The sequence below is a fragment of the Cetorhinus maximus genome, chromosome 23 (assembly GCF_964194155.1).
Source record: "Cetorhinus maximus chromosome 23, sCetMax3.hap1.1, whole genome shotgun sequence".
NCBI classification, from domain to species: Eukaryota; Metazoa; Chordata; class Chondrichthyes; order Lamniformes; family Cetorhinidae; genus Cetorhinus; species Cetorhinus maximus.
This window is the reverse complement of record NC_135901.1, coordinates 28,275,067-28,289,283: the sequence shown is the minus strand read 5'-3', so window position 1 is coordinate 28,289,283 and position 14,217 is coordinate 28,275,067. Positions and strand designations below refer to the sequence as shown.

Sequence of the window (14,217 nt, the reverse complement as noted above, 5' to 3'; positions counted from 1 at the left end):
AGCAATGTGGATGAGTCACTAAATCCCTTCCCACACTCAGAACAGGTGAATGGTCTCTCCCCAGTGTGAACTCGCTTGTGTCTCTGCAGGTGAGATGACAGAATGATTCCCTTTCCACACTCAGAGCAGGTGAATGGTCTCTCCCCAGTGTGAACTCGCTGGTGAGTCAGCAGGGAGGATAATTGAGTGAATATAAAAACAAAAAGCTAAAAGCTACTGCGGATGCTGGAAATCCAAAACAAAAACAGAATTACCTGGAAAAACTCAGCAGGTCTGGCAGCATCAGCGGAGAAGAAATCATTTAACGTTTCGAGCCTTCATGGCCCTTCGCAGAACTGAAGCATAGTTAGAAGAAGGGAGAAATATAAATTGGTTTAAGGTGGGTGGGGGGGGGGGGGGGGGGGGGAGAGAGAGACATTGAGGGTGTGGTGATTGTGGAGATGAGCAGATAATCAAAAGATGTCACAGACAAAAGGGTCAAAGAGGTGTTTTGTCTGAGAAAAGTGCTAATTAAGAATGGAAGACAGGATATTCAAAGTACAGCTCTAGTGGGGGTGGGGTGGAAAGGCTAACAAGGTTTTAGTTTTAGATTTAAAAATAATGGAAATAGGTGGGGAAAGAAGAATCTATATAAAAAGCTCCTCTGACATGTCCTTTCTTCCTTAACCGAGGTTTTCCATCCACGGTCGTTGACAGGGCCCTCAACCGTGTCCGGCCCATATCCCGTGCATCCTCCCTCACGCCTTCTCCTCCTTCCCAGAAACATGATAGGGTCCCCCTTGTCCTCACTTATCACCCCACCAGCCTCCGCATTCAAAGGATCATCCTCCGCCATTTCCGCCAACTCCAGCATGATGCCACCACCAAACACATCTTCCCTTCACCCCCCCTGGCGGCATTCCATAGGGATCGTTCCCTCCGGGACACCCTGGTCCACTCTTCCATCACCCCCTACTCCTCAACCCGCAGCTAGGGCACCTCCCCATGCCCAAACAGAAGATGCAACACCTGCCCCTTCACTTCCTCTCTCCTCACCGTCCAAGGGCCCAAACACTCCTTTCAAGTGAAGCAGCATTTCACTTGCATTTCCCCTAACTTAGTCTACTGCATTCGTTGCTCCCAATGCGGTCTCCTCTACATTGGAGAGACCAAACGCAAACTGGGCAACCGCTTTGCAGAACACCTGCGGTCTGTCCGCAAGAAAGACCCAAACCTCCCTGTCGCTTGCCATTTTAACACTCCACCCTGCTCTCTTGCCCACATGTCTGTCCTTGGCTTGCTGCATTGTTCCAGTGAAGCCCAACGCAAACTGGAGGAACAGCACCTCATCTTCCGACTAGGCACTTTACAGCCTTCCGGGCTGAATATTGAATTCAACAACTTTAGATCTTAAACTCCCCCTCCCCCCATCCCCACCCCGTTTCTTCCCCCCCCACCCCCCCCGCTTTTTTTTTCTCAATATTTATATAGATTCTTCTTTCCCCACCTATTTCCATTATTTTTAAATCTAAAACTAAAACCTTGTTAGCCTTTCCACCCCACCCCCACTAGAGCTGTACTTTGAATATCCCGTCTTCCATTCTTAATTAGCACTTTTCTCAGACAAAACACCTCTTGGACCCTTTTGTCTGTGACATCTTTTGATTATCTGCTCATCTCCACAATCACCACACCCTCAATGTCTCTCTTTCACCCCCCCCCCCCCCACCACCCCCACCCCCCCCCCCCCCCCCCACCCACCTTAAACCAATTTATATTTCTCCCTTCTTCTAACTATGGTTCAGTTCTGCCGAAGGGCCATGAAGGCTCGAAACGTTAACTGATTTCTTCTCCGCCGATGCTGCCAGACCTGCTGAGTTTTTCCAGGTAATTCTGTTTTTATAATTGAGTGAATCCCTTCCCACAATCAGAGCAGGTGAAGGGTCTCTCCCCAGTGTGAACTCGCTGGTGTATCTGCAGGTCGGATAATTGAGTGAATCCCTTCCCACACTCAGAGCAGGTGAATGGCCTCTCCCCGGTGTGACTGCATCGATGAGTTTCCAGCTCAGACGGGGCTTCGAATCCCTTCCCACAGTCCCCACATTTCCATGGTTTCTCCATTCTGCATGTGTCCTTGTGTCTCTCCAGGTTCAACGATCAGTTGAAGCCTCGTCCACACACAGAACACGTGTATGGCCTGTCCCCACTGTGAATGGTGATGTTTTTTCAGGCTGTGTAACTGGTTAAAGCTCTTTCCAGAGTCAGTGCACTGGAACACTCTCACTCAAGTGTGTGTGTCTTGGTGCTTTTCCAGTCAGACTGATGTTGGAAACCTTTGCAAGCAGACAGAACAGACAAACATTTCTCCATCCAGATTCAAAAGCCAATCATATTCAGCACCCAATGAATGGGGTGACTCTGTCAGATCTTGATGTGAAGTTTGGTTTGAGATTTCTGGCTGCAAATCCTCCCCTTCGAATATCCTGTTAAAGGAGTTTACTAAAGTCATCACTGTCAGTACAGGATAGAAATTCAGAACAGACAATTCTCGTTTCTACGGAACATTCTTTCATCTCTCGCTCCCCAAAAGCTGTAAACCTCCACCCCACACACTCTCACTCCATTCTCACCCTACTTTATCTCATATACACCCAATAGTACTGCACTAAAAATGTGTGTAACACACAGGACTCTATTACATGATTAGAGACACATGATGCTGTGGGGAAGAACTTTGTTTCAACAGCCAGTGGTGATGTCTGGAAGCCACAGCCTATGAGGGTGGTGGTTCCAGAAATGATCAATAATTTCAAAATGAAATTGAATTGACATTTGAAGGAAATGAACATGCAGAGGAATGGGGATATAGAAGGGGGAATGGGACTGCCTGGGTCACTCGACAGAGATTCAATCTGGACTCAAGTTATCAAATGGACTCCTTCTGTGTCATAATGACTATCACTGGAAATATATTAAGTACCTGCAGTACTCTTCTCCAAGACTAGAAAGGATAACAAATGAACTTAATTACAGAACTATAAATAATATAGCTAACGTGTCCCCAATCCCCCAACATTAGACATATCTTTGTCCTCTATTACTATATTGTCCAGGGGGCAGAAGACTTACAAAATAAAATAACGGACACTTCAGCCGTGGGGTTGGAGAGTGGGTGGTGGTGGGATGCTGGTGACCGTGAGAGCAGTTGGATGGTGGTTTGGGTTTCAATATGAGAGGAGGTGAGGAGGAGGGTTCTTGAGACAATAATAGTGGGAGGGGTGGGGTTTAAAATAAACTAAAACTTACAACTTATCTTGTTTAGTCACAACATCATCATCTCTCTGCTGGCCAACTCACTCACTTGCAGTCCCACTCGAATCACTCAAACTCACCCTGGAGATTCCCGGGATCAGTTTCCAACAGGCTGTCTGAGAAATACAGGGCAAAAGGCAAAATAAGGAGCAATCCCTTAAAATACAGGACAGTTAATTGCCCTGAAATTGTCTCCTTACATGTCAGCCATCTCCCGGGGAAACCAGCCCTTTAATTGTGAACATTAGGAAAGAGGCCATCCTTTTAGCCAGACAAATAAATGTGTCAAGCTGAGGGACCAAAGGATGTCAATGTCTTTAAAAGAGAGAGAGAGTGACCTGGGCCAACCTTTCCAAAGTCTGCACCCTCCCTGGATTCACTTCCTTTCCCTTCAGTTCCTGCAAGTTAACAATTTGCCCCCAGAATGAGAAAAGAAATGGAAAGGGGGAAACATTGATTTCCTCACAGATGTTGCCCAGAGGAGGAAGTTTTAGTCTGAAGCTCATTGTCCAACTTCCTCATTGTGACGTCCACAATGGAACCCTTCCCGAACCAGCCAATAGGAATCATTCTGCTGTGCAGCGACGTCCTCGGGTTCCAACTGCCTCCTCTTCACCATGGATGTCCAATCCCTCTACATCTCCATCCCCCACCGGGATGGTCTGAAGGCTCTCCGCTTCTTCCTCGAACAGAGGCCCGAACAATCCCCATCCACCACTACTCTCCTCCGTCTAGCTGAACTTGTTCTCTCACTGAACAATTTCTCCCTAAACTCCTCTCACTTCCTCCAAATAAAAGATGTGGCTATGGGTACCCGCATGGGCCCCAGTTATTCCTGTCTCTTTATGGGGCATGTGGAGCATTCCATGTTCCAGTCCTACTCCGGCCCCCTCCCACAACTCTTTCTCCGGTACATCGATGACTGCTTTGGTGCTGCTTCATGCTCTCGTCTGGACCTGGAAAAATTTGTTAATTTTGCTTCCAATTTCCACCACTCCATCATTTTCACATGGTCCACGACTGACACTTCCCTTCCCTTCCTTGACCTCTCAGTCTCAATTTCTGGTGATAGACTGTTCACCAATATTCATTACAAGCCTACCGACTCCAACAGCTACCTTGACTACAGCTCCTCACACCCTGCTTCCTGTAAGGACTCCATCCCATTCTTTCAGTTCCTTCGCCTCTGTCGCATCAGTTCTGATGATGCCACTTTCAAAAAAGGTTCCTCTGACATGTCTTCCTTCTTCCTTAACTGAGGTTTTCCACCCACGGTGGTTGACAGGGCCCTCAACCGTGTCTGGCCCATCTCCCGCGCATCCGCCCTCACACCTTCCTCTCCCTCCCAGAAACATGATAGGGTCCCCCTTGTCCTCACTTATCACCCCATCAGCCTCCACATTCAAAGGATCATCCTCCGCCATTTCCGCCAACTCTAGTATGATGCCACCACCAAACACAACTTCCCTTCACCCCCCCGGCGGCATTCCGCAGGGATCGTTCCCTCCGGGACACCCTGGTCCACTCCTCCATCACCCCCTACACCTCAAACCCCTCCCATGGCACCTTCCCATGCAACCACAGAAGGTGCAACACCTGCCCCTTCACTTCCCGCCTCCTCACCATCCAAGGGCCCAAACACTCCTTTCAAGTGAAGCAGCATTTAACTTGCACTTCCCTCAATTCCCTCGCTGCTCCCAATGCGGTTTCCTCTACATTGGAGAGAACAAACGCAGACCGGGTGACCGCTTTGTGGAACACCTTCAGTCTGTCCGCAAGCATGACCCAGACCTCCTTGTCGCTTGCCATTTCAACACCCCACCCTGCTCTCATGCCCACATGTCCGTCCTTGGCCTGCTGCAATGTTCCAGTGAAGCTCAACGCAAACTGGAGGAACAGCACCTCATCTTCCGACTAGGCACTTTACAGCCTTCTGGACTGAATATTGAGTTCAACAATTTTAGATCGTGAACTCTCTCCTCCATCCCCACCCACTTTCTGATCCCCCTTTTTTCCAATAATTTATATAGATTTTTATTTTACCACCTATTTCCATTATTTTTAAATGAATTTCCATCCATTGTTTTATCTCTACCTTTTAGCCTATTTCGATCCCTTCCCCCAGGGCTATCTGTACCTTAAGATAAAAGCAAAAAACTGCGGATGCTGGAAATCGAAAACAAAAACAAAAATAAAAATACCTGGAAAAACTCAGCAGGTCTGGCAGCATCTGTGGAGAGGAACAGTTAAGTCCGCATGAATCTTCACCAGAACTAAGGAAAAATAGAAAAGGGGTGAAATATAAGCTGGTTTAAGGGGGGGTTGGGACAAGAGAGCTGCATAGAGGGCCAGTGATAGGAGGAGACAACCAGAAGATGTCATAGACAAAAGGACAAAGAGGTGTTGAAGGTGGTGATATTATCTAAAGGAATGTGCTAATTAAGGGTAGAAAGCAGGACAAGCAAGGTACAGATAACCCTAGTGGGGGTGGGGTGGGGTGGGGTGAAGGAATCGAAAAAGGCTAAAAGGTAGAGATAAAACAATGGATGGAAATACATTTAAAAATAATGGAAATAGGTGGGAAAAGAAAAATCTATATAAATTATTGGAAAAAACAAAAAGGAGGGGGAAAAATCAGAAAGGGGCGACTGGGTGACCACTTTACAGAACACCTTCGTTCTGTCCGCAAGCATTACCCAGATCTCCCTGTCGCTTGCCATTTCAACACTCCACCCTGCTCTTATGCCCACATGTCCGTCCTTGGCTTGCTGCATTGTTCCAGTAAAGCTCAATGCAAACTGGAGGAACAGCACCTCATCTTCCAACTCGGCACTTTACAGCCTTTCGGACTGAATATTGAGTTCAACAATTTTAGATCATGAACTCTCTCCTCCATCCCCACCCCCTTTCCGATTTTTCCCCCTCCTTTTTGTTTTTTCCAGACTGATCCACATCTGCGACCAGTTCGAACTGGCCTCGGGAGCCAAGGTAAACCGTGGGAAGAGCGAGGTCATGTTCTTTGGGAACTGGGCTGACCGATCCTTTGTCCCCTTCACTGTCAGGGCTGATGGCCTGAAGGTGCTGGGGATATGGTTCGGAGGGACCAGGGCATGCGTTAGAAACTGAAAGAAGCGAGTGTCTATGGTGAAAAGGAAACTGGGCATGTGGGAGCAACGCTCCCTCTCCATTATGGGTAAGAACCTGGTCATCAGGTGTGAGGCATTCTCGCTGTTGCTGTACGTGGCGCAGGTCTGGCCCATTCCACACTCCTGCGTGGTGGCGATCACTCGAGCCATCTTCCGCTTTATCTGGAGGTCAAAAATGGATCGTGTCCGCAGGGACGCGATGTACAAGCCTCTAGATAAAGGGGGGAAAAACGTGCCCAACATCGCCCTCATACTGATGGCCACCTTTGTGTTTGGCTGCAACAAGCGGTGTGTAGACCCTCAGTACGCAAACACCAAGTGTCACTACATGCTGAGGTTCTACCTGTCCCCGGTGTTGCGAAGGATGGGTCTGGCCATGCTGCCGCGGAACGCTCCAAGTAGTTGGACCGTGCCGTACCACCTGTCCCTCGTGGAAAAATTTATGCAGAAAAACACCTTTGACCACAAGTCCATCAGGCAGTGGTCGGCATGTAACGTCTTAGAGGCCCTGAGGGAAAAGGAGAGGGTGGATCCTGTGGGATGGTTCCCCGAGCAGACTGTCAGTCATTTGGCAGAATGCCTCATCGCCAGAACTTTCCAACAAGCACCAAGACGTAGCTTGGCTGGTGGTGAGAAAGGCCCTCCCCGTCAGATCCTTCCTACACGCCAGGAGTCTCACCCCCTCGGCACGATGCCCTCGAGGTTGCTGTGATGGGGAAGAGACCGTTGTTCACCTCCTTGTAGATTGTGCCTTTGCAAAGAAGGTCTGGAGAGAGATGAAGTGGTTTCTGTCGAGGTTCATCCCGAGCAGTTCTGTGACACAGGACTCTGTGCTCTATGGGCTGTTCCCAGGGACACACAGCGAGACAAACATCAACTGGAGGATCATCGACTCGGTGAAAGACGCGCTTTGGTCTGCCCGAAACTTGTTGGTCTTCCAGCGCAAAGAGTTTTCCCCGACCGAGTGTTGCAGACTGGCACATTCCAAAGTCCAGGACTATGTGCTGAGGGACGCACTAAAGCTTGGGGCAGCTGCCGCAAAGGGCCAATGGGGAAGGGTCGCTGTCTAAGACCTTTCTGCCACAGGGCACCGAGGGACTGGGAACTGTGTATAGCCCCTCGGGATGTACAGCTCAAAATGAATATCTGCAAATGATTGTAATATTCATTGTTTGTACTGATGCACCTTGTGATACATTTTGTAAAAGTTGAACCTGATTGTACCTTTGTGATGGTGATTTTGAAATGGTTTGGAATGTGGTTGAAGATATTTCATGAATAAAGTATATTTTTGCAAAAAAAAGTGTTCCCCTCCGCAGATGCTGTCAGACCTGCTGAGTTTTTCCAGGTATTTTTATTTTTGTTTTGGATTTCCAGCATCCGCAGTTTTTTGCTTTTATCCTCGGGTACCAGTCTGCAGGCCCGGCGCGCGGACACGGGGGCCCGGCGCGCGGACACGGGGGCCCGGCGCGCGGACACGGGGGCCCGGCGCGCGGACACGGGGGCCCGGCGCGCGGACACGGGGGCCCGGCGCGCGGACACGGGGGCCCGGCGCGCGGACACGGGGGCCCGGCGCGCGGACACGGGGGCCCCGCCCCCCCACCATTGTTCCCCCTCCCCCTCCTCGAGCCAAGGTTTCCAGGCAACCGGCTCCGACCAGAGCGAGAAGCCGCTCGGAGAACTCGGGAGAGGGGGAACTGCGCATGTGCGGGGAAGAGCCCGCCCATTCCCGTCATGCTGAGGGACTGACCTTTGGAAAGAGTTGGAGGACCGGAAGGACTCTGGTCCTCCAGCCAATCAAAGCGCGGGCTTTGTGTGAATGAAGATTAAAACTTCCTCCTGTGTCCACCATCTGTGAGTAAAACACTTTCTTTTCTCCCCCTTTCCATTTCTTTTATTCTGGGGGGAAATTGTTAACTTGCAGGAACTGAAGGGAAAGGAAGTGAATCCAGGGAGGGTGCAGACTCTGGAAAGGTTGGCCCAGGTCTCTCTCTCTCTCTTAAAGAAATTGACATCCTTTGCTCCCTCAGCTTGACACATTTATTTGTCCGGCTAAAAGGATGGTCTCTTTCCTAATGTTCACAATAAAAGGGGTGGTTTCCCCAGGAGGTGGCGGACATTTAAGGCGTCAATTTTACGGTGATTAACTGTCCTGTATTTTAAGGGATTCCTCCTTATTTTGTATTTTTGCCCATATTTTTAGGACTGCCTGTGAGAAACTGATCCCTGAGTCTTTAGGGTCAGTTTGATGATTCGAGTGGGACAGCAAGTGAGTGAGTCGGCCAGCAGAGAGATGATGATGATGTGACTGAACAAGAACCGTTGTAAGTTTTAGTTGATTTTAAACCCCACCGCTCCCACTATTATTGTCTCTAGACACCTCCTCCCCAGCCCCTCTCATATTGAAACGCAAACACCCCCAACCTGCTTCACGGCACAAGCATCTCACCCCCACCCATGCCACCCCCATGGCTGAAGTTGTCCCTTATTTTATTTCATTAGAGTTCTGCCCCCTGGACAATACAGTATGAGAGGACAAAGATATGTCTAATGTTGTGATTGGGGTGTTATGATGTGGGAGATGATGTGTGCCAGGTGGACCAAATCCACAAGGGAAACTTGGCCACGCTATCACAACAGTTTTGCAATTTGTATTTATTACAAGATGTGTGCACTGAATTCAGAAACAAGGAGTCCACTAAGACCTTTAGAGATTTTAAACATGAAATTAAAATATTTATTAACAAAAGGAAAGATTTCAAGCACATACATTAGATTACAATTACTCAAAACTGTAACAAATCCTCAAATTCCTAATTGACCTGACTCTAAATTACACACCCCCTTTAAGGCAACAATCCAAAATAGATTTTAAATTTAAAAATAAGTCAGCAAGTTACCACAGTACCCACTTGACAGAGGAATTCCAAAAGCTTGTCTTCAACTTTAGTTTCTGGACACAGTAGACTTATGCACAAATGGGTGGAAGCTTCCCGAAGGCTGTTTCATACACTCCTGTTATATCTTACTTGGCCCCCCCCAACAAAGCCTTTCATTCTCCTTTATATATGTTTCTCTCTCTTTAATATGTAAATTCCATTGTTCCATAGGTCTTTGGATCTTTACCTTTCCCATACCATAGCAATCTTTTATGTTGCCAATATTATCAGTAACCTTTGGGAAAAATGAACACAACGCTTAGCCTTGCTCATCTGGCTAGTTGTAAAAATCCTAACATCCGTTTGAAATCCAAACAACCCCTTCACTGCATTAGAAACGCAAATTCCCTTCACACCTTACATGCTAGGACCCCATTGATGTTTACTCATTAGCATTTCAAGTACATTTCTACACCTAACTTCTTTTGATAATTTCAAGCTTGCAGTTTCCCTGACTCCAAATGTAGTTAAATCACACAGAGAGAACCATCCACGCTCACACTCATAAACCAACTCGACAATAAACCAGAATAATATTATGAAAATTATTATACTTCTGTAACGGGGGAAACTTTAGATATATTATTGAAAGTTTTGTCATAAAGTTCATTTGTTATCCTTCTAGTCTTGGAGGACAGTCCTGTAGCTACTTAATATATTTCCAATGATGGAGTAATTCTGACACAGAAGGAGTCCATTTGACAACTCGAGTCCATACCAACTCTCTGTAGAGCTATCCAGTCAATCCCATTCCCCTTCTATACCCCCGTTCCCCTGCATGTTCATTTCCTTCAAGTGTCAATTCAATTTCATTTAGAAATTATTGATCGTCTCTGGAACCACCACCCTCATAGGCGGTGGGTTCCAGGACATCACCACTGGCTGTTGAAATAAAGTTCATCCCCACAGCACCATGAATCTCTAATCATGTAATTGAGCACTGTGTATTAGACACATTTTTAGTGCAGTAATGTTGGGTGTATCTTAGGTGCAGCAGAGTGAGAATGGAGTGAGAGCGTGTGGGATGGGGATTTACTGCTTTTGGGGAATGAGAGATGAAAGAATGTTCCACAGAAATTAGAATTGTCTGTTCTGAATTTCTAACCTGTACTGACAATAATGACTTTTGTAAACTCCTTTAGCAGGATATTAGAAGGAGAGGATTTGCTGACAGAAATCTCAAACCAAACATCACGTCAAGATTTGACAGACTCACCCGACTCATCGGGACCTGAATATGATCAGCCTTTGAATCTGGAAGGAGAAATGTTTGTCTGTTCTGTCTGCTTCAAAAGGTTTTAAGCATCAGTGTGACTGGAAAAGCACCGAGACACACACACCCGAGTGAGAGACTGACTGTGGGAACAATTTTAACCAGTTACGCAGCTTGAGAAAAACATCACCATTCACAGCGGAGAGAGACTGTACACGTGTTCTGTGTGAGCACGAGGCTTCAGCTGATCGTAGCACCTGGAGAGACACAAGGATACGCGCACCATGGAGAAACCGTGGAAATGTGGGGACTGTGGGAAGGGATTCAAATACCCATCTGCGTTGGAAATTCATTGGCGCAGTCACACCGGGGAGAGGCCATTCACCTGCTCTGAGTGTGGGAAGGGATTCACTCGGTCATCTCACCTGCAGTCACACCAGCGGGTTCACACCAGGGAGAGGCCATTCACCTGCCCTGAGTGTGGGAAAGGATTCTGTCAGTTATTCAGCCTGCAGTCACACCAGCGAGTTCACACTGGGGCGAGACCGTTCACTTGCCCTGACTGTGGGAAGGGATTCAGACAGTTATTCAGCCTGCAATCACACCAGCGAGTTCACACTGGGGAGAGACCGTTCACCTGTTCTGAGTGTGGGAAGGGATTCAGTAATTCATCCCACCTGCGGAGACACCAGCGAGTTCACACTGGGGAGAGGCCGTTCACCTGCTTGGAGTGTGGGAAGGGATTCAGTGATTCATCCTCCCTGCTCATGCACAAGCGAGTTCACAGCGGGGAGAGGCCATTCACCTGCTCTGAGTGTGGGAAGGGATTCACTCGGTCATCCTACCTGCTGACACACCAGCGTGTTCACACCGGGGACTGGCTCGTCTGTTCTGAATGCGGGAAGAGATTCACTCGGTCATGCGACCTGCTGGCTCACCAGCGGTTTCACACTGGGGAGAGGCCATTCATCTGTTACGTGTGTGGGAAGGGATTCCCTCGGCCATCCACGCTGCAGACACACAAGCGAGTTCACACCGGGGAGAGGCCGTTCACCTGCCCTGAGTGTGGGAAGGGATTCACTCGGTCATCCGATCTGCTGACACACCAGCGAGTTCACACCGGTGAGAGGCCATTCACCTGCTCTGAGTGTGGGAAGGGATTCACCCAGTCATCCCATCTGCTGACACACCAGCGAGTTCACACTGGGGAGAAGCCATTCACCTGCTCTGAGTGTGGGAAGGGATTCAGTGATCGATCCACCCTGCTGAGACACCAGCGAATTCACACCAGGGAGAGGCCATTTACCTGCTCTGAGTGTGGGAAGGGATTCACCTGTTCATCCGAGCTGCTGACACACCGTGACAGTCACACCGATTAGAGACCTTTTAGATGCCCTGACTGTGGCTGTTGATTGTGTGAATTGAGGTTAAGTATATACGGGTGGACATCATGTATTAGATCGTTACTTGAGCACATATAAGGAGACCCTTACTGACATAGAGTGGAGTCAAGTCAAAAGGTATATACCTGTAATGTTTCACTCGGTGAATAAATCTATACCAAGTAAAGATTAGCTCCAGTTTCTTCCTTCGCCATCAGGCTGTCAACATTATAACATGGTAACAGAGAATGCTTGTCTAATGGTGAATGTTGGTAACTAGAGGAAAATAAAATATTAAACAGAGGCTTACAACCCGAGTAGCTTTTGTGAGAAATGGCTGAAAGCAAGTGGAAATTGTCAGGGTCTGATTACCCGCCGATGTTCTCGGAGTCTGAGCCACACGACCAGTGTGAATGAAGCGGATATGTGGACACGGGTTACGTCCCTACCAAAGAGGAAACAAGGTCTGGTCTTAGCATTGTCACTTACCAACAAAAGTAAATTGGGGGGGTGGTGAAGCGGGGGGGGGGACATTGGTGGGAAAAAAGATTGAAAATAAGATAAGGTGGGGATAAAACAATGAATAGAGATTGAAATATATAAAAATAAGTGAATAAAAATTAAAAATGAATATTGAAAAATGGGGATCACAAAGGGGTGGGAATGGAGGAGGGAGTTCATGGTCTGAAGTTGTTGAACTCAATGTTAAGTCCGGAAGGCTGTAAAGTGCCTAATCGGAAGATGAGGTGCTGTTCGTCCAGCTTGCGTTGGGCTTCACTGGAACATTGCAGCAGGCTAAGGACAGACATGTGGGCATGAGAGCAGGATGGTGTGCGGTTAAATAAATGTGTAAAGCTGAGGGAGCAAAGGATGTCAATGTCTGTAAGAGAGAGAGAGACCTGGGCCAACCTTTCCAGAGTCTGCACCCTCCCTGGATTCACTTCCTTTCCCTTCAGTTCCTGCAAGTCAACAATTTCCCCCCAGAATGAGAAAAGCAATGGAAAGGGGGAGAAAAGAAAGTGTTTTACTCACAGATGTTGGACACAGGAGGAGGTTTTAGTCTGTGTGAAGCTCAATCTTCATTCACACAAAGCCCGCACTCTGATTGGCTGGAGGACCAGAGCCCTTCCGGTCCTTCAAATCTTGCCATTGGTCAAGCCCTCAGCATGAAGGGAAGGGGGCGGGCTCTCTCCCGCACATGCGCAGCTTCCCCTCTCCCGAGTTCTCCGAGCGGCTTCTCGCTCTGGAAGCAGCCGTCAGCCGGTTGCCTGGAAACCTTGGCTCGAGGAGGGGGAGGGGGAACAATGGGTGGGGGCGGGGCTCCCGTGTTCGCGCGCCTGGTCTGCAGCCTGGAACCCGAGGACGTCACCGCGGAGCAGAGTGATTCATATTGGCTGATTCAGGCAGGGTTCCATTGTGGAAGTCACAATGCGGAAGTTGGACAATGAGCTTCAGACTAAAACTTCCTCCTCTGGGCAACATCTGTGAGGAAATCAATATTTCCCCCTTTCTATTTCTTTTCTCATTCTGGGGGCTAAATGTTTGGGATGGAGAGGAAGGAATGCTCCCAAGAAACTAGAATTGTCTGTTCTGAATTTGTATCCTTACTGACAGCCATGACTTTGTAAATTCCTTTTACAGGATATTAGAAGGGGAAGTTTTGCAGACAGAAATCTCAAACCAAACTGCAACATCTAACAGGGTAATGAATCTAGTTTTCCCTTCACTTCCTCCCTAAGAGTTCCCTTCTCTTTTGAAATCTTGATGGTTCATTCACATTCTTTTGGGACCAACCCGAAGGTATGCCACAGCCCTCTGGAATTTACTTTGATTTCTCCCCAGTTTCCCAGCCTGGCACTCAGACTTCCAGAGTTCTTTCCCTCTGTGAGGATTCCACTGCCTTCTTGAGCTGACATTGGACAGACCAACTGCTTTTTCCCAGTCGGCTCCCAAAGCTTCTTCACAGCTCTGTCCAAGCTAACGGTTCAAGCTGATTGCCTTCTGCCACAAGGCCAACTGCTTTTCACCATTGTTACAACCACAGCTGATGTTAACTGCTGCACAAACCAAATCCCAGAGGGAAACTTGGCTTACAGGCCATACCCTTTTTTGTATTCTGAAAATTAGAAAGTAAACGTACTGATCGCAGCAGCAACAAGTCCAGTAAGAGATTTGGGATTTTAAAAATTAAAAGTAAATTATTTATTAACAAGAATAAACAAAAACTTATGCACACAAGATTACAG

General features: G+C 47.9%; 3 protein-coding genes across 3 annotated transcripts in view; 2 read left to right on the top strand and 1 right to left on the bottom strand.

The window, feature by feature from the left end:
- LOC144697127 (uncharacterized) overlaps positions 1-14,217 on the top strand; it is a 215,081-nt gene that overhangs the window by 37,941 nt on the left and 162,923 nt on the right. The window lies entirely within an intron of this gene.
- The window catches only part of LOC144698460 (uncharacterized), a 404,975-nt gene that overhangs the window by 304,370 nt on the left and 86,388 nt on the right, over positions 1-14,217 (bottom strand). The window lies entirely within an intron of this gene.
- The window catches only part of LOC144697394 (uncharacterized), a 65,272-nt gene that overhangs the window by 36,817 nt on the left and 14,238 nt on the right, over positions 1-14,217 (top strand). Inside the window, 2 exon segments of the mRNA XM_078569374.1 lie at positions 2,730-2,736; positions 10,880-11,886. Of these exon segments, the coding sequence (XP_078425500.1) occupies positions 2,730-2,736; positions 10,880-11,886 (1,014 nt within the window).